Raw genomic sequence first — 21,118 nt, 5'->3', positions numbered from 1 at the left:
GTACTTGTACTACTTTTGCAAGAACTGTCATCAGCATAGCAGTTTATAGGTGTTGAAATATTCCCAGGATCTCCTCTTTCCTCTCTAGTGTGAATGGAAAAGGTTGCCAATTGAGACACCAGAATGGGCACAGAGAAAAGGTATCAACTGCCAATTCTTGATTAAGCATAAACAAGCAATGACTCATACCCTTTAGCAGGGAGATAATTTTTCCAAGTATCCCACATTTGGGGATCTGGTACAACTGCTGTTTCCTGAGATGGTAAAGCGGATGGGGGAGCAAGTCAGGCAGCTGAGATTGAGTTTGATTAGAGATATGAGCATGGTAGGTGTTCAATATTCATTTTTACAAATTGAGAAATTGTGTTCAGTAATTAATTCGTATGCATTTTTCAAGTTCTGTGCCTTTGTACTTGCTTTCTGTTTCCCTGGAATTACCTGTTCCCTACCCAACCCACACATACTCAGATGAATTACAACTCAAGGGGAGGCTACTTCAACACCCTAGGCAGAATTAGACTCAACTTCTTCTATGGTCCCAGAGCAATTTGGTAATGTTTATGAAATACTAACCATGAATCAAGCATTATACTAATTACTAGGTATATAAAAATGTACATATAGTCCTGCCCTCAAGGAGTTTACAATCTGATAAGGATAAAAGAACACTACCACCAACTATTCAGGACAATTTAAATACAATGTAATACAAGATGCAAGGAAACAACAGGTGAGCAAATGATGAGTAATCAGGGAAAGGCTCTAATATTTATTGTGTATATCCTGCAGGGTGCTTTGTGTTCTTTCACTTAATCATCACAACAATAACCCCATATGCCAAGCACAGGGTTTAGGTACCCACTCAAAGTTACACAGCTTGCATGTGACAGAACTAGTTTACAAACTAACTCCTGACTCCTCAGCCACTTCTCTGCCAAACCAAATTCAGAGAAGGTTTCACAGGAGGGCCACATTTGAGCTGAAACCAGAAAAGTAACAGCCATTTCCAGCAAAGGAAACTGTGCATGTACAGACACAGGGCCAGGGAAGAGGAGTGTTAGAGACAGTGTCCTTCCGAGATAATGGGAGAAGAAGAAGCTGGGTGGGTAACACCATGCTGAGGAGTCTGAATTCTAGACCATAGACAATGGGTAACAGATGAAGGGTATTGAACAGAGAAATAATAGAATCAGATTTACACTATAGAGAGATTATTCTAATATGGTACCTAGTAATGACTTATATCGCAGCATTTATAAGAGTGTATAATTATTTTTTAATTCTTGTTTATCTCCCCCTCTAGAGTTTGAGCTTTAATTGAACTGAACTCCATTTCATTCCGTGTGTATGTGATCACGTGTATATTTGTCTGTGTGTGTGTGTGTGTCTGTCTGTGTGTGTGTGTTTGTGTGTGCGCGCATTTATTTCTTGGCAGCCACTTGGGGTTCATTGTACAAAACTTTCTCCTGAACAATCAAATATATATGTTCCTCAGTTTTCTTTGAAAACTGAGATATTATACCCCGATCTAAGACACAAATACAGACAGAAGTAAAGATAAACTCTTTGGGGAGATTCTTTTAATGAGGTACAAAAAGAAGCCAGTAAGTCAGTTGGGCATGAGTTTGAAGGAAAGCACAACAACTTTCCCCACTCAACAAAGATGACTCCACATCTGCCCCTGCCCCACATCCTCCCCGGCCCATCCCCCAGAACCTCTGCCATGGTGAGGAAGAAGGTCATCGGAGCCCAGGGTCAATGAGGATGACACAGGATATCATTGCTCCCCACACACGTCTATGGAGAAGTTAACATCTTCCTTCATGAAGAAACTGAACCTTCCCAGAACTTTTCCTACAGGAAGACACAGTTAACAATTCATTAGCACAACAGGAAATTTTGCATAATAATAGAGCTGAAAGGAACCAAAGAGACCTTGAGGCAGAACCTCATTTTGCAGGTGAGGCAATGGATTCTCTGAAAAGGACTGTCCTTTTCAGAGGCAGAAGCAGAATTTCCCCAGGCTGGTGAATCCTCCACCCCACCTGCTGCTTCCACTGATCCCAGGGCCCAGGCTGGTCACCCAATGTCTTCAAACATCCAAGGAGGGATTCTGCCACAGGAAGTTGGAGTGCCTGCCCTTTAGCCTTTCCTGGTCAGCAGGACCTGCGATGGAGCTGGGTCCTGCTTTAGGAGGACAGCTTCCACCACAGGTTCCCTCCGTGTCCTTGAATACAAGCTAGTCTCTAGGCCAAAGGCCCAGTGTGTGCAGGTTAGAGAGTTGCCACTTTGGTGAAGCAAACATTCCTGCATAGGAGTAAATAAGAAGACATATCCTTCTGGGCTGAGGGCTTAGGGCTTACCTTGCTATTTTAACTTGTTAAGATAATCACAAAGATGAAAAAGACAAGATCTAAAATAAGAGGCCAGAGTACAGTGGTCTAAAAGAGAATTAACAATGAGCAAAGTGCACTTGCTGTACAAACAGTAAATGCTAAGTTGCCTGTTCTACACCAAAGAAGTGACATCTTTCCAGTTGTTTGCCTTCAAGAACACTGTGCAGGCCACACAAAATATGTAAAGAAATCATGCCCATGGGATGCAGGTCCAAGTGCTGACAGCTTGCATCCCCCTATTTTAAATATACTTTGATTCCAGAGAGGAAGGGAGAAGGAGCGAGACAGAAACATCAACAATGATAGAGAATCATTGATTGGCTGCCTCCTGCACGCCCCCTACTGGGATCGAGTTGGCAACCTTGGCATGTGCCCTTGACTGGAATCAAACCCGGGAATCTTCAGTCTGCAGGCAAACACTCTATCCACTGACCCATCCCCCCTATCTACACTAATAAAAGAGAAAAATGGTAATTGGCGTACGGCGATACCTTTTTCATTGGCTAAACAGGGCTATATGCAAATTAACTGCCAACTAAGATTGGCAGTTAACTGCCAATCTTAGTTGGCAGATTGGCAGTTAACTGCCAACAAGATGGCGGCTAATTTGCATATGTAGGCACAATGCAGGGAGGCGAAAGGGAAAGCAGGAAGAAGCCCCCTGCCACTGACAGTGATTGGAAACCCAGGGGGGAGGTAAGAGCTGGGGGGCAGGGCAAAGGCGGCCCTGGGGCCGCCTTTGCCCTGCCCCCCAGCCATGATCGGAGAATCAGGCGCCTTTGCCGCCCTGGCCAGTGATAGCAGGAAGTAGGGGTGGAGCCAGCGATGGGAGCTGGGCACGGTCGAAGCTGGCAGTCCCAGGAGCTAGGGGTCCCTTGCCTGGGCCTAAAGCGACACCCACGATCGCGGCGCCCCCCGCTGCCACTGCAGGTCCCCGCTGCCTGGGCCGGACGCCTAGGCCAGAGGCATTAGGCCTGGGCAGGGGCGGAGCCTGCAACCGCGGGGAGCTGGGGGTCCCCTGCCCAGCCCTGACACCTCTGCCGGAGGCCTCAGGCCTGGTCAAGGGGCCGATCCGGTGATTGGTGATCAGAGGGTGATGAGGGTCAACTCCTCTGGCTGAGGCATCAGGCCTGGGCGGGGGGCGGAGCCGGGGATTGGGGGGATATGATGGTCCCCTTGCCCAGGCCTGAAGTCTGGGTCAGAGGCGTCAGGCTTGGGCGGGGGTTGGAGCAAGCGATCACAGGGAGATGGGGGTCCCCTGCCCAGGCATGATTCCTGGGCCAGAGGCCTCAGGGGTGGGCGGGGGACCAGAGCCAGTGATCGGGGGGGGGGGGGGAGATGGGGGTTCCCTGTCCAAGCCTGACACCTCTGGGGGAGGCGTCAGGTCTGGGCAAGGGGCCGATCAGGCGATCGGAGGGTGATGGGGGTCAACGCCTGAGGGCTCCCAGTATGTGAGAGGGGGCAGGCTGGGCTGAGGGACACTCCCCCCACCCACAACACCCAGTGCACGAATTTCGTGCACCGGGCCCCTAGTTTTAGATAAAAGAAAAACTATTTGTGGTAGCCATATTCCCTCTATCCCTCTTAAGAATACAGATATTTAGAGCCATGAGGAAACTGAGGAGGATAAAGGCCCTCTAGCCACAGTTTGTCTAAGGAACAAGCTGTGTTATGGCCTTTTAGAAGTCATATAGGATTATAATTTTCAATTTTTTTTTCTTTATTGATTTGAGAGAAAAAGGTAGACAAAGAGAGAGATAGAAACATCAATGATGACAGAGATTCATTGACTGGCTCCCTGCTGCATGCTCCCCTACTGGGGATTGAGCCCAAAACCTGGGCATGTTCCCTGACTGGGAATTAAACTGGTGACCTCGGTGTATGGGACGATTTTCAACCAACTGAGCCACATCAGCCGGACTCAATTGTTTTTTAGTGTTGGGCTTAGGACCCTTTCTGCAAGCAAGATATTATATGGAACTCCACAACTGGAAATAGTCAAAAGCTGAACTTGGAGTTGGAGACCACACCAGTTATCCCTTTAACACCTTAGGTGACTTATGATTGCCTCTACAGTATCTCTGGACTTTCGGGCAGCAATTTGAAAACTCATGCTATTGTTGGACTTCAACTAAGAGATAGGAGTTGGAGGTTCTGTAATGAATGGTTGAGCAAATAATGGTGGCTCAAACCTGGCCACTCTATGAGGTGGTCAGTTTTCTATCCACATCTGCTGCATCCGGGTGGAACTAAGTACAGCTCACAGAGAGCTAAGCAGACTCATGGAAAGAAGAGAGGTTTGCAGTGGAGGGCTCTGGCCCCAGGTTCTTCCCCCTCCATGCCCCATGAGGTACTCACAAGTTCTCAATGCACAAGTGGCATTCATTCCCATAGGTGATGTAGTCAGAACCACAAACAGGCAGGTATGTGATGGGGCAAGGGATAGCCACCACTGGGTACTTCTTGTAAATGCTGCAGTCCACCTGTGACAGACACAAGTGGAATGTTCTGTGTTGTTCCTGGATCCGAAGCTAGGCTAGCCTGGCCTCTATTGTACAGGAAGCAAAATACCAACCTAGAATTTCCAGCTCAGATATTCTGATGCTGGTGCCGCTACATTAAGCACTAATGTCACTATGACAAATACCAGTCACACTGGCACCACTTCTATTATGACTTGTGCACGCAGTTAGCAATTCCTGAGCATTTCCAGACCAGGCATTAAACTTAAATCTTACAGGAATTTTGTTTAATATTCAGAACAACTGAATAGAGTAGGTTCTACTATTACCCCTCTTGACAGGATTGGGGGAGATGAAGGCTTGGAAGAGAGAATTTGTATCACATAAAAGCTAGGAAGAGGTGAGGTTGAGATCTGAATCCAGAGCCTGCGCAAATAACCAAGATCCTGCCTCTGAAATGTTGTCCTTTCCATCAAGACTTCACCAGTCTCTCAACTGGAAGTCATCTCTTTTCTAACTTAGGAATAATTTTAGTCTATGGTTATTCATGTCATCCTTCTTCAAACAGCAGGGGAGATTTCTTTATCTGTGTCTGCCTCCACTTTTTACCACCCTAAGCATACTGACTTAATGCTCCATATATATTTGGTAATTATTTGTTGACTAAGTGACAGTCAACAGTAATGAAAATGTAATTCAATATACTCACGGTTCTTAAAGACAGACTAGCAGCTTCTGAAAGAGAAATAGAGATAGAAATGTTAATAATAAAGCAAAGTCTTGAAGTCTCATTAATTAATGTCATTTTGATCCCAGAGATTAAGACTCTGTGTTTTCTCTGGCAATAAGTCTCAGCACACACCCCATTCTTATGCAAAAATTTTGGCTGTTTGCACACAGTCATTAGGTAAACCCTTGGTTCAGGCAAGAGAATTACCCCAATCTCCTCCCTTCCTTACCATGGGACACTTCTGGAGCTCATTGTGACATTGGTAGTGGTTTAAAGTCAGATCGCAACAGGCAGTATTGTAGCCACCATTGCCAAGAACTGAAGCACCATCTTGGATATTCTTCCCCTTCTAATTGATATGAAGGGTTGCAATAACATTTTAAGGTGTTTACATCTTATTTTATTTTTTTAACCATATGGAAAGTCTAATTGTTGACTCCTGGCCTGTGGAGAATTGTACTTTATTTCAAACCTTCTGAATTGATTTAGGGAGGCATCCAAGTTGTTCTGCATCTTTGCTCAGAGGAATAGTATCCAACATCCGGAATAGTATCCAATATTGTATAACAACTTCCAATGTTCTTATGAAGAAAAGAGTTCATTTCTTTGTTCCATGGATTTTTTCCCCAAAAATCCTTGAATGCGAAGACACTAGACCTAACCTCCTCCTGCCCTCCCAATTCTATTAGGGACATAAGATTCTCTATTCCCAGGCCAGGGCTGTTTCTTGTCTAAACCAGTATGCTTTTGATTCTAAACCCATATAGTTAAAAGCCACACAACCAGACACTTCTCTCAGATGCTCACCTCCTTGGAAAAACAAGCTTAATGGTTGTTCACTCTCTACCCTTCCCTCACCTGAGCTGCTGCAGAAGTAGTTCACCGAGCACAGCAGGAGGAGGCCCCCAATGATCTTCATGGTGGAGGTGGCTGCTATGCAAAGGCTTCTCAGGCTGACACAGCAGCTGTATCAGCCATGAGGTAGGAAAGGGGCCATATTTATATGGCAGTGCCTGGCTTCCCCGCCTCTGCTCTGAGGTGATTCAGAGTCAATGCTGCCTTTGAGAGGCTCTCAAAGCACAATGTCACACCCTGGGTGGTGTGGCAGTCCTTGTCACTTAATTGCTACTTCCTATCTGACCAACACATTAGTTATTTGAGGTGAGAACTATTTTTCTGTCTGTCCTAAAGGTGGGGACTTTTAGAATTCTAAACCTCTTGTATTAGAAGAACTTGACTTGGCCTAGTTATGAAATCAGTGCAAATATCAAAGTTTCTTTAGTTCACAAACACCCAGATCTGAAAGATCATACTTATGTTTATATTTTGGCTTCTGGGAAACTATAGTTTTATTTTTGAGGCAATAAACCTATGAAGCAAGCTGGGACCTAGTGGAAGGAACAGTGATTTTAGTATTTATGAAGTTTGGAGAAGAGTGTTGACATTTTCTAGCTGTGTGATCTTGGGTAAGTCATTCATGAAGCTATCAGGAACACCGGGTTATGTTATGGTAACATATAAGCCAAGGTATACGTGGCTCAGAACAAATTATATTTTTTAATTAAGCTGAACATGTAAGGTGGTCATCTAATGGTGCTGCATTATCTTCAACGGGTCCCAGGTGGGCAGAGCTATCACTATTTGAAATGTTGTTCATTGTCAAGGTTAAGTGTAGATGTGTTCTTGAGGCTCTCCCTTTTCAGAAATTAAATATTTCAGTCCAGAGGTGACACCACTGCCACTTTCCCTCACCATCCGGTGAGCTGTCCCAATCATAGAGGATGTGGAGTGTGTTATTACCTTGTCCTTGGACAACCAGATGGGGGAGAACTGAAAATAGTTTGCAAATGACACAGAAACTATCCCAGAACTTTAGCTGCATTCCATCTCGATCAGGAACTATTACTTGCCACAATACAGTTCACAAAATTGGTGTCATGTACGTGACAATCCAAAGTGCAGTGCATGTAATTGTAATTGTGATGATGATGATGATTATTAATGGGCCAAGGGTTTCTGCTACAGATTCCTGACATTAGCTTATAAACTGCATTGGGCCAAATGGATGTTGTTTGTCTACTGAGTTTAAGGGCATATGAATGAATGAAAACTTGGGGGAAGTCAGTTTACTCTTCTCCCCCAGTGCTCTGCCGGGTAGGTTTATTTTAGTACATTCTGAAACACAATATCTGCAAAAGATTATAAGCTAACAAATTATGTTGAATGACTCTATAAGTTTTGAATCTTACATCTGTTTGGCGATCAATATAATCTAGCAGTAAGAATATAGCCATGGCCCAGCTGGTGTGGCTCAGTGGTTGAGTGTGGATCCATCAGCTGGAGTTGCAGGCTCAATCCCCAGTAGGGGGCATGCAGCAGGCCGCTGATCTATGATTCTCTCCCATCAATGATGTTACTATCTATCTCTCCCTCTTCCTCCCTCCCTCTGAAATCAATTAAAAAAACATATATTTTAAAAAAATAATATGGGCATGAATTTCAGTGGATTTTATTTGTGATCTTATTTTAAATATATGTTGACTCTGTGACTTTGAGTATATAGATTAAGCTCTGGATATTTTAGTTTCTCAGCTCTGACAGAGAAATAATGTTTTACCTCAAGAGTGGTTTTGAGGGTTAAATGAGATTGTATATATAAATTTGTGTGTGTGTGTGTGTGTGTGTGTGTGAGCATGCGCTAAGATCATAATTAGAGTTTGATACATGGTACTTAATTATAGGGAATTGTGAGCTTCATGATAACTCATGAGGAAGGACTTTGTATGACCCTTATTTTATCAGTGAGTAAGTTGAGGCTCAGAGGATTTAATCTCACCCAAGACCAAGATATGAATTAATGGAGAAAACTGCTTTGAGTGCAGTCATGGAAAAGAAGCAAAGAAATTATCCTAATAAAGAGATTTTTGTAAGTTTTATTATTTCTATGAACTTGTGAAGAGAATGAATACTGAAAAAAAGCCATTATATTTCAAAGAGGAGTTATCACTGCAGTTTGAAAATGCAATTTTAACAAAGAGGCTTGGGAATGGAATCAATGGATGACCAGGGTAAAGTGGAAAGATAAGGCTACAATATTTTTTTTTTAGATGTGTGATAGTAAAGGGGAGGAGGAGAATGGAAGAGGCAAATGCTTCAGAAAGGTCTAAGCTAGACTGTGCATGCCTTAAAGCCAAAGGGAAGAAGAACTATAAAATACATGCTGGAGGGTGGTTAATTAGAGGAATTAGAAAAGCAGGAAATAAGATGAACAGCACAGACTGAAGCACCATTCCCTCTGATACAGGGACAGAGAAGACTAGATGAATCTAAAGAAGATACTTTGAAAGGTTGAGGGAGAAGGATGTCAGGAAACCCATGGTAAGGTTGGGTCCAGCTTTTAAGTTCTGATGGTGACTCTGGCAGTGCAAGATTTGGGTTGGTCTGAAAGGTGGAGAAGGATGGAGAAGGCTTGGCACAGACATCAGTGGGAGCTGTCAGAGAGTCAACTGGGCTATAAAAATGAACGGCCACTAGACAAAATCGGCACTAGATATTAGCAGGTCCTGGCAGTACCATGCTGGTACTGAGCGAGAAATGGAAAAGAGGGATTTTGTGGACAGGGGGTGTGTACATCAGAGACTTGAGAGGGAGCCATAAGACTGTGGTCGGCTTGGAAGAGAGTTAAGTGTTCAAGAAGATTCTGATGGATTATGCAAGGTGTGAGCAGTTAAGGGTTTAGAGGTCAAGGTTTGGGCTTTGTGTGAACTTAAGTAGGTGTGGGCAATATGAACTTGAACAATTGTGTATGGAGGCAGTGGCTAGTAGGCCAAGTTTCAGATGAATTTCTCAGGGGTGGGGCTAAGATAATGATCCTCAGGGTGTATCTCAAGACAAAACAGATGAAGAATGGGTGGAGATAAAGGTCTTTGGGTTTTAAAAGGTGAGGAAAAGTGAGGTCAAATGATCAAGTGTGAACTGCTTTGTAGTTTGGCAGCGATTCACAGGGAGAGAACATTTTCAAGCTGCACATTGAGCCACAAAGTGTAGAGGGTCCTTTGGGAGTGAAAGATAAGTCTGTGAAGAAAAACAAACAAAGAAACAAACAAACAAACACTCTCCATTTTTTGCCAAGGAAAGTTTATTTATTGCTCCTCATATTCCTGCAAGGGGCCAAAACTGGAGGCCTTGTCAGAGAGGACCACTACAACAGTGTTTCCACTCTAGAGAAGGCAGGACAAAATGAAAAACATAAAAATAAAAATAAAGGTATGAAATAAGAAGACAGTTTGAGAGTGTTGAATCCTTCATTTCTTTCCAGGTGGACTTGGGGTGCCACAGGGAAGAGAAAGGTGGCCCATTAGAGGGTTAGACACGTGTGCGAGAATTAAATTGGAGCATGGCTTGAATGAAGAGTTCTGGGGTACTTAGCTGGAGGGAAAACAGCACCACAGCTGGGCAGTAATCCAAGTACAGAATAATGGCTGCTGTAGGAAATGGAAGAAATAATATGAAAAACAACCATGTGACAAGCACTTCAATGTGACAGAGCTCTGCTACACCTGCTGTGTGCATGATCTCATTTAAGGCTTCCAATAATCTTATAAAATAGAGGTGGTGTTTGTCCTGTTATTTAAAGGCAGCAGTGGCTTAGAGAAGAGGCTAGTTTAAAGTTAAGAGCCAATGCTTTTAGTAACTCTGATGTATTGTCTTCACATTTGACATTAGAGATAGATTTGGAGACACATTGAACATTGGAATAACAGGAGTGGACTTGGCAGAATCAGAGCAGACAGGAAGGACAGCTGATGTTTCCAATGAGCCAGAGGGAGTTGAGCAGTGGGTCAGAGTGTGTGGCATTTTCATGGATGAGTATCTTCTGGAGAGAGGGATGGGGACAGGGGATGATTGAGAGTCAGGAGACAAGGGTTCCTTCCCTGTCCCCTCACCGTCATCTATCAGAGGTGCAATGTGTGACAGTCCCTTCTCCATGTTGTGCTTCCTGCTTCCCAAACACCTAGTGAGATTAGCCTAGGTGGCTGCTTCGAGTTTTCCAATTAAAAATTAGTATTCTTGGACACTAACTTGTACGAATGATGAATAAGGCTGATTTGGGGTGAGTGGCAAGAGGTTGGAATTCCCCTATGTATTCAGGTTTTTATCTCCTAATTGCTGCACCAGCCCACCCCCAACCACCAGCCTCCTTCCTACCTGGCATCCAGCAGAGACTCCATTCAACACCCTGCAGGTGAGGACTTCTGGTGACAGTTTTAAAATCCATGGTCCAGATCTGGCTGCAGTAGCTCTAGCCATTTGTCTGTCCGCTTCTGCCTCCCTTATGTGATCATGCCTTTACACTCCAGCTCCTTTCTTATCTTCTTGTTTTCGGTTTTTGATGCAGTCCCTACTGTGGTCATGCCTCTGTGTGCACTGAGGCACAGTGACATTTGCATTTTGATCGTGTGTCTAGCAGGAGTTATTCCATTTCTGTTGGGAAAAGGAAGTGAGCACATGCAGGAATATTATGTTTTGGTTCAACTCTATTTTCTTTGAATGACTAAGAGTAAATAGTTCCAATCATGGAACTATTGAATTGAACAGTAATGATTTTTTTGTGTTGGTTCATGTTGCTCCTAAATGACCACACACTATCTGGATCTAGACACCACACACACACACACACACACACACACACACACACACACACACCTCCCATCTCTTATTAGTAAAATAATGTCTATTTTGTTCACTAGTGAAGGGAAAACCTGTAGCCCCAGTCATCCAACATTAGTGAATATATTAGTCTGCTAAGGCCGCCAAAACAAAATACCAAATAATGGGTGATTTTATCATCAGAAATTAATGTTCTGCCCCGCCGGCATGGCTCAGTGTTTGCGCATCTACCTATGAACCAGGAGGTCATGGTTCGATTGCAGTTAGGGCACATGCCCGGGTTGTGGGCTAGATCCCCAGTGTGGGGCGTGCAGGAGGCAGCCACTCAGTGATTCTCTCTCATCACTGATGTTTCTATCTCTCTCTCCCTTTCCCTTCCTCTCTGAAATCAATAAAAATGTGTTAAAAAATAAATATATTAATGTTCTCACAGTTCCGGGTGTTGGCAGGGCTGGTTTGTCTTAAGGCCTCTCTCTTTGGATTGTAGACAACTATCTTCTCACTGTGTCTTCACGTGACCTTTGCTCCATGTGCAGAACCCCTGGTGTCTCTTTGTTTCTAATATGGATTAAAGTACTATTAGATAAGGGCCCCACCTTTTGACTTCATTTAACCCTACTTACCCAAGTAAAGCCATGATTTCTAAACATAGCCATGCTAGGAGTTAGGTCTTCAACACATGAATTGGGGGAGACACAATTCAATCTATAACATTCTAGCACAGCGGTTCTCAACTTGTGGGTCGCAAACAATGAAAATACATCCTGCATATCAGATATTTACATTACGATTCATAACAGTAGCAAAATTACAGTTATGAAGTAGCAACGAAAATAATTTTATGGTTGGGGGTCGCCACAACATGAGGAACTGTATGAAAGGGTCGTGGCATTAGGAAGGTTGAGAACCACTGTTAGCGTCAGCACTCCCACCCCAAATTCATATCCTTCTTACTTGCGGAGAATCATAGACCTTGAATCTTTAAGACACTGGTATCCCATGAAAAGTTAACTAGTATTTCCTGACTAAAGGATTCTCTGGTCAACCAGATTTGGGAAACCCTGAATACTCAATTTCATTTGGGGAATTACTTATTAAAGGATCCATTATTATTTTTTTGCAATACAGATCTTTTCCCCCTGCTTTTTTAAAACTCAATTTTTACCAAACTTAATTTGCCACAGTTTATTATTTTACAGAACATTTAATAACATCTAAAGAGATGTTAGTGTTTTCTTGGACATTAAGAAAGGATTTACTACCATTTTCCCTAATGCCATGATATCTAATATATAGACTTGTTACCAATTAAGATGAGTGCAATTTTGGTCTGCTTAGATTGTTCAGAAATTTTTTCAAATTCAAAAGAACTCCATGTCTATATGGCTTCCAGACATTCTAGTTCTCTACAATGGAGCCCAACAGAATGAATCTGCTCTCTCTTTCTAAGAAGATCCCTTCAGATATGTAAAGGCAGCTCTAGAGTGCCTAGAAAGGCCTTTTTTCTCCAGAATGGGCAAATCAGCCACTTTAATATTTCCTTTATAGCATGTAACCCTGTAAGTCCTCCTGCCCTGACATACAACATACCATTACTTAGCGACAGTCAGACACAGTAACAATCAAGCTCATCACTTCTCTTCTCTGTCCCAGTTTTCCTCACTGCAGGTTCACAGGTGAACAAGACAGACAAGGACTCTACTTCTTGGAACTTACTTTCTTGTAGAATGAAAAGGAAACATAATTAAATGATGTAATAAATGATTTCATATGTTGACAAGTATTCAAAAGAAAATATATCATGGTATGAGGCTAGAGAATGACATGGAGATAGGGGACAAATTAGATTGAGTAATCAGAGAGGCTTCTCAGAGGAGTTGATATATTTGAACAGATACCCAAAGGATGAGAAGCCAGCCTAGAGATTCCATTTTCTCCAATTTCACTGTTATCTAATATGGGTGTTTTCCCTTAAAACTTGTAAGTCAGACAAGCTCTAGCCTGTGTTTTCTGTGATTAGCGTAAATGTTTTTACTAAATTCTATGCAAGATTGGATTTAAAAAGGTTCACCTAGTTTTCTTTTTTAAATTCCCTTTTCTCCATGTTTCTCTCTGCTTATCATTTTCTATTATAAGCTTTTCTTATGGTGATTTAAATTAGAGTCTGCGTCTAGAAATTCATGGTCTCAAATATTTAGTGTCTATTTATTGAACTTCCATTATTTGCCTGACTTGTTATTATCTGACTTTGTTTTATTCATTGTCATCACAGCATTCCTTACTACCTGCCATTGCCTGTCCCTCTCCCTGTATATTATTCATCTCTCATCACTAGAATGCAGGTTCCACAAGAAAAGGATCCGGCCTGTCTTGTTTGCTTGCTTAACCCAGCACCCAGCACAGTGCATTGCATAGAGTAGAGACTCTCAACACATAATTACTAATTGAACAAGGAGTCCTTAGCTAAAAGGTAGAGGAACACAGAATGCACCCAGCATTTGGGAGAAATAGTTTGTTCTGCATCAGTGAATAAAAAAAGAAATGCTGACTTAACTGGAACTTCAAGTAATTCAACCATTTTAGGATAATTTTAAACTTCAATAAGAAGAGCAAATTGTGAAATGTTTAACACATCCTCCTCTACTTTCCCCCCCAAATGATTCAGAATCATCTTTAAGATGAAACCATTCTATAGCCTGGCTGGGGGTCACCACAGTGGCAAGAGGCCACAAGACAAATGCATCCCATGGAGCTGACAGAGAACCTCTACCTACTTCTCTGCAGCTGCTACCACCATGTCATCAATACGAGGGACCCACCAGTCCTGGTAGTGTCCAAATGTAATCGAGAAAAGAATTTATCAGCTAATCAAAAGCTTTCATCCATTGAGGTTATGCCTAAATACTTTAAGATACATACTACCTAAATGTAGCATGTCCAGACCATGTAGCATGAAATAATAAAAATATTTGACTTGAGAAATGACTGAAGTAAATGGAGAAAAATGATTTGAGTATATATTGATTAGAAGACAGAATATTCATCTTCTACTGATAACTGTGAGTAAACTGTTCTGCCATGAAAGGCTCTGATGGTTGAAAGCACCATAAATGTAAGTTTTGATTCAAGGCAAGCAGTGCTTCCTAATGATCATACCTCTATAGTGTTATTTATACTTTATCAGGCAGTGAATTTCCCATTGGTGGAAAGTCTGGGTACATGCTATCCCATTAGGAATATTGTGGAAGAAGTCACAGATTGTTTAGATGATCTCTGAGTCCTCTATCCAACTCAGAAAGCCAATGACTATCTGAATTAGGCTCTCAGTCAATGCATTTTGGGTTTAATTGACCTCACTTTATTCATGTTTGATGTAGTGACAAAGACAAAGCAGTATACATAGAAATGCTAATTATATAAATGTTATATAACTTTTATTATCCAAGTTAAAATTCTCATTGTAGAGATAAAACAAGTTAGCCCAGAGAAAAGTTACCTCCCCAATGTCACTTCCTCAGTAACATCACTACTTGCACTTTCAATTCTGCCAGTTGTTGAGGACATGCTGAGGAATGGAGGGACTCAGTCTAGAAAATAGTTCTCACCACACTGATGGGAATGTAAAATGGTACAGCCACCATGGAAACAGTTTAGAGGTTCCTTTAAAAATTAAGAATAGGACTTACCCAGCAATCCCTTTTCTATCCAAAAAGAATTGAGAACATTTATTTGTAAAGATATATGCACTCCTATGTTCATTTGCAGTATTATTCACAGTGGCCAAGACATGGGAACAACTGGTGATGATTGGATAAAGAAGATGTGGTACATATACACAATGGAATGCTACTCAGCCATAAAACAAGATGAAATACTTATATTTTCGACAACATGAATGGATCTTGAGAATATCATGCTAAGAAAAGTAAGTCAGAGTGAAAAAGTAAAAACACACACACATATGATTTCACTCATGTGGATATAAAACTGAAAACAAATGAACAAACAAAAAACATAGATACAAAGGGAAAGGACAGAGGTAGAAAAGGGTGGCAAAGGTTCAAATATATGGTGAAGGAAGATAACTTGACTTTGGGTGGTGAATACACAACTATATGGAGACTAGAGGCCTGATGCACAAAATTCGTGCAAGAGTAGGCCTTTGCAGCTCTGGCTGCCTTAGCCCTCGTGGCCCTGGCTGCCTTGTGGCCCCGTCCCCTGTCCACTGGTCATTCCAGAAGGTCGTTCTGCCATCCAGTCTAGTTAGCATATTAGCTCTTTATTATATAGGATGGTGTATTATAAATTGCACACTTGAAAGCTATATAATTTTATTAACCAATGTCTCCCCAATAAATGTAATAAAATAGAAAAAGAAAGAGAAAATAGTTTTCAAATGTAGATGTGCACTAGAATCACCTGGAGAATTAACACAGAACACAGAAGCCCAGGCTCTTTAAAATAGGACAGGCCTGGGCCTCTATATACAAAAACTTGTACAAAACCAGGGAAGGTAGAAGCGGTAAAAGGAGGAGGGTCCCTGTTGCCCGCTGAAGTAGACTGCGGATTAGCTGGAAAGTAGAGTTGTAGGACCTCCTCTGAAAGATAACTGGTTAAATCAAGAACTTGTCAAACTAAGAAGAGACTGACATCTAGTGGCAACAATAGGTAATGACACAGAGCACACAGAAGCCCAAGTTTTTCACTGTTCATTTCCCCAGCCTGAAATGTAAAAATAACATGAACTCCCTGTATTAATCAAGACCTTTAAGTTTAAGTGACAGGTTGTAAGTAGGATTAAGCAAAAAAGAAAAAGGAATTTATTGACCAATGGAATAGGAACGATGAGATGGAGTGAAAATTAGGTATGCTGGAATCAAGGGAATCACATGTTATCAACGCCTTCTAGCTCTCTCTAAAACATGTCTGCCCCCCAAAAACTCTGGGCTATCCTTCTCCCTCTTCTTATTAGCACGTGGAAAGTTTTCTCTCCTAATGCAGGTGGGCTTCACTCATGAATATCAGGTAGAAAGTCTCAAACAGCTGTGTGAATTATTTTCTCTTTTGCTCAGGTGTTTAAGTGAGATGAGTGGGGCAGGGCCAGACCTTGCAGATAAGCCTGCAATCTGCGATAAATTTAATCCAGGAGAGTGTTGGGTAAGCCCACCTGATCACAGATCTTAGATTAGTGGTTCCCAACCTTTTTTTGGCCATGCCCCACCTAAGCATCTTTAAAATCCTGATGTCCCCCTGTGACATATAATTCTTACTATTCAAAAAGTGAGCTCCTATTCTTGTGGAGGAAGCCTAAAAGACCATTAACTTGGTCTAAACAAGATTCCAAAGAATATGGCAGCCATGAAAGAGAAAAGTAAAAGAACAAAAGGACAGTTGAAGTACTGAGGAAGAAATCACTAAGAAATTGTTAAAAAATAATATGAAGTGATATGAAAAAAATAGCAAATAAAGTTTCTAAACATATAACAGAGACCAAAATGCATAGATATGTCACAATATACATTTATATACTGTATATGAGGCCCCTAGAACCATAAGAAATGCAAAAAATTCACTGTAAATAACTAATTCTCGAATGGTCCCCCTTAAAAATCAAATTGCCCGCCCCCCCCCCTCCCCGTAAGGCATGTGTCCCATGTTGGGAACCACTGTCTTAGACCCACACACAATGAAAGCTGACACTAAACAATCGTCACCCAGGGATGAACACTGAACACCTTTTTTGTTATAATGTTTATTTGTAATAAATGCAGTATTTAGTTCTTCATTAGCTTAATTTTTTTTCCCAATTTCATTACAAATTTGGGTGCAGCATAGACAGGCATGTTATTTATTATACATCCTCAAATGCCAAGAGAAATGATTTTCAGAATTAAGTAATGAAAAGAATAAGTGAATGGAATACTCTATGGCACACGCTCACATTTTCCATAGTGACCAAACTTAATACGATGACCAAATTCCCTAAAGAGAAGACAAAAAAAGATTAGTATCACAAGGAAAGTGGACATTGTTACACATTCTCTTATCTTTCAAATGTCATCCTAAGAAAGAGAGATGCTTTTACAGTTGCCTTTATGCCCATCTCTTCTCCATCCCTGCTCATCGCCACCACAGCTTGCCTATTCCTCCTCTCTGTCATGATTATTCAAAGTGTTATGTGAAATTTTTCAACAGAGAATCTTTCATCCCCTAACCCATTCCTATTCTGATACCTTTCCATTCAACATAGCAATGCCAGATTTTTTCTACCAGGAAGTAAAAAATAACTGCAATTATATGATGCACAGTTCACATAGTTCACACACTCTGCTCAAATTCTCACTAGGTTTGCATGCCCATAGCTACAGTCTATTCTCTAATATTTATATTTTCCAGAAGTTAGCCTCTGCCTAACTTTCCATCCTTATATATCACTGTTATCTCAATATTATATATTTGGATATATTTCTGTAACATTATATAACATTCCTTTCAACACAATTTTCTCTTTGTTTTCCTAAACACATTGCACATTTTATCAATTCCCAATGTTTTCTCAAGCAATGAGCCCTGTGTAAATTGCCTATTCTATTTTCTTTTGCATTTTTTGTTTTGTTGAATGTTCACTACATTAAAAAAAAGAAATCACTATATATTTAGTCTGTCTGCAGTCTTTTGTGAATAATAGTGGCTATTGAAAAAAATCCCATGCATTAGTAAATCCAGCTCCTTGGCTAAGATTATTTGACATTTCTGTGAAGAAATATAGAGGAAAAATGACATTTTAACTGGAACTTACCACTGAGCAAGACAAAAGAAACACTCATTCTGAAAAGTGTGGCCATTTGAAGCACAAACAGGGGCAGCTATAGCAGGGCATTCTGGTTCATCTGGTTCATAAAGGAGATCCATTGGAAAGTACATCCTACATGGGGGCTGCAAATAATATAAAATATCATGTAGGTAACGATTGATAGATTTCTTCTATTTATTCCTATCCTGCCACTACTGCCCCACATAGAAATAACATCAATTATTACTAGTCAGTTGATCTTTTATAAGGATTTTCTCTGTTTTGGTCTATGGTCAGGGAGGTTTTTTTTGTTTTTTTGTTTGTTTGTTTTTTCCTGACAGCAGTGTCTTTGCTCATCCCACCATTTCTTCAAGTATGAGCATTATAACATCTCAGCTTCAACCCCAAATGCAAAGTTTTCATTTAAACTAGGAGTACCAATGCCAGAAACTCACTATCAGGAGTATGTGAGCTAGAGGACAGGGTGAGGGCTTGTCAGAAACAGACTTATAGATACAGGGAACAGAGTGATGATGCTTGCCAGCGGGGAGGGATTTGGGAGGACTGGGCAAAAGAGGCAAAGGGATTAAGAAGTACAGATTGGTGGTTACAAAACAATCATGGAGATAGAAAGTACATGACAGGGAATATCTATGCTAATTAGACCGGACGACCTTCTGGATGAAGCCGGAGCTGTGAGGGCCAAGGCAAGCTGACGCGGCTGCGAGGGTCAAGCCCCTTGCATGAATTTTGTATATCGGGCCTCTAGTCATCAATAATATTATAATAACTATGCATAGTGCCAGGTGGGTACTTGAAAATTTAGGGTGATCATTTATGTAACTTATATGGTTGTATAAGCACGATACTGTACACCTGAAACTAAGATAAAATAATATTGAATAGCAACTTTAATTGAAAAATAAAATTTAAAAAAAGATTTAGGGTTTATATTGAGACTGGAAATAATTCCTGTATATACCATGGTTTAGCCTTGTGACCTTGAACAAGTGACAGGTATGGTTTCATTTAATGCTCAGAAGTATATTTTCCTACCATCATGCTTATGTTACCTGGGTGTAAATATAAGTCTGGAGAGGTTAAGATACATGTCCAAGGTCACACAAATATTTCCATTCTACTTTACCACTATGAAGTTTTAGGGCTCTTGTGTCAAGAGAGTGATCAGGTTAGAATCAGAATTCAGAATTAAGAAATTTAAATTTACTGGAGGCCATTTAGCAGGGTCCCGTGGTCTCAGTCCTGAAAATAAAGACACAATAGATTAAAAAAAAGTTTTCCATAGAGTATGATTTCACTTATTGAAGTTACTAACTGAATAAAGAAGTATAATTTAATTACTCATTTGCACAAAATTATACAACGGAATTTATGAGTGGTAACTACTTTATATATTTATTTATTCTTTCTTTTATTTTCACAGTCCTGACTTCATTTATAAATTTGCTGTGTCATTGAGAAAAGAGTAAAAACCTTTCAGGATTGTACACATAATGTGCCAACTATATTATTTTCATTAAGTAACTTGGCTTTTGTTGGCTTTAGTGTCATCTTCACTGTAAGTGGGATAAGTATATGGCTCAATATGGCTTGGCTGGGTGTGGCTCAGCAGTTGAGCACTGACCCAGGAACCAAGAGGTCGCAAGGTTCGGTTCCGGTTGGGGCACATGCCCAGGTTTCGGGCTCCATCCCAGGAGACAGCCGATCGATGATTCTCTCTCACTGATGTTTCTATCTCTGTCTCTCTCTCCCTTCCCATCTAAAATCTATAAAAAATATATATATTGTAAAAAGTTCAACATGCTACAGTAAATAAAGTATTAGGCTTGTTCCTATCAAGAGGCTGAATTAAAGATGACAGTGAATGATGAGAAAACCTAGGAGTTCCCTGAGCCCTAGAGAGGCTGAGAGATTCAGTGAACTGGTTTGCGTGAGTGGTGCTGGTGTTGCCTGGGGATAGAGGATGACCAGCTGGATGTGGGAGAATGAAATAAGATCTATTATAGTTCTGCTCTTCCTTATCTCTCACCATCAGATGATATTTAAAACATCCAAGAATACATGTTTCAAATGAGAGTATTATGCTAAGTAAAATAAGTCAAACAGGAAAGGACAGAAACTATGATTTCACTCACATGTGGGATATTAAACAAGAAGTGACAAACGAACAAATGAAAACAGATTCAACTAGTAGCTATCTATAGCATGCTATTGTTTATTTAAGAAAGTAGGAGGAATAATAAAATGTACATATATATGTTTATTTGAGCAAAAAAAAAATACAAGTAAGATAAAGTAGAATCTAATGAGATTGGGTACGTGCCAGATGATGGTGGGATTGGAGTAAAAGGAAAAGGGTATGGAGGCAATGACATATATTTGAACCTAAACTTTTGTTCATTTTCTTTATGTTCAAAGTAATTTTGAATTGCCCTTATGATTTTCCTTGGCCCATGCATCATGTACTTGGTTTTCAGATAGTGGTGTTTCTAATAATGATGCCCAATTGATACCAATTTGCATTGTCAAGCCCAAAGGCCCGTGTTTCAGCAAAACATTTTCCATCCATCCATGTTATTCTTTTTCTTCCCTCCAACTAAAAGAAAATCAGATGTTTCTCTCCCAAGACCCACACATTTGCTTACCTGAAAAAACAGTAGGTGCCCAAGTGGAGGAGACCAAGAAAAATACGATCACGCATGGAAAGGCAGCCATTCGATCTCACTTAATGTCCTGCTTGGGTGAGGCCTGTGAAAATACTCAGGAGAGTTAATTCCTAATCCCTTGCACTTTTCAAATACTCAGGAGAGTTAATTCCTAATCCCTTGGCTTTCCAAAAATGGAATAAACCAGCACCCTGAGGTGGTGCCATTTCCATACACTTGGCCATGGCTGTCTCACCTTGTCCTGGTTTCCAGGGATTCAGACCAGAGAGGGCCCTTCTGTTCTAAATAAGGAAAGAAAACAATGACAATAACTTTTACTTTTTTCTTTACCAGCAGCCAGTGTGTAGTTCCTGTCCTGGTTTGGAAGAGGAATCAGGCTC

At 41.1% G+C, this 21,118-nt stretch overlaps 2 protein-coding genes across 2 annotated transcripts; both read right to left on the bottom strand.

The window, feature by feature from the left end:
- Positions 1-1,553: 1,553 nt before the first annotated feature.
- LOC308519981 (serine protease inhibitor Kazal-type 7) lies at positions 1,554-6,623 on the bottom strand. Its single transcript, XM_081092356.1, has 4 exons — positions 6,447-6,623; positions 5,568-5,593; positions 4,755-4,879; positions 1,554-1,854 (listed from the first exon to the last, which is right to left on the bottom strand). Exons 1-4 carry the CDS (start codon positions 6,505-6,507, stop codon positions 1,809-1,811), a joined length of 258 nt encoding a protein of 85 aa, XP_080948482.1. The 5' UTR covers positions 6,508-6,623; the 3' UTR covers positions 1,554-1,808.
- Positions 6,624-17,182: 10,559 nt separating this feature from the next.
- SPINK13 (serine peptidase inhibitor Kazal type 13) lies at positions 17,183-20,787 on the bottom strand (the record flags this gene model as incomplete). Its single annotated transcript, XM_081092793.1, has 3 exons — positions 17,183-17,240; positions 18,058-18,148; positions 20,718-20,787. 3 exons carry the CDS (start codon positions 20,785-20,787, stop codon positions 17,183-17,185), a joined length of 219 nt encoding a protein of 72 aa, XP_080948919.1.
- Positions 20,788-21,118: the final 331 nt, after the last annotated feature.

Source organism: Myotis nattereri, assembly GCF_964212035.1.
Source record: "Myotis nattereri genome assembly, chromosome: 5".
Classification (NCBI taxonomy): domain Eukaryota; kingdom Metazoa; phylum Chordata; class Mammalia; order Chiroptera; family Vespertilionidae; genus Myotis; species Myotis nattereri.
This window is presented reverse-complemented; position numbering and strand designations above follow the sequence as displayed.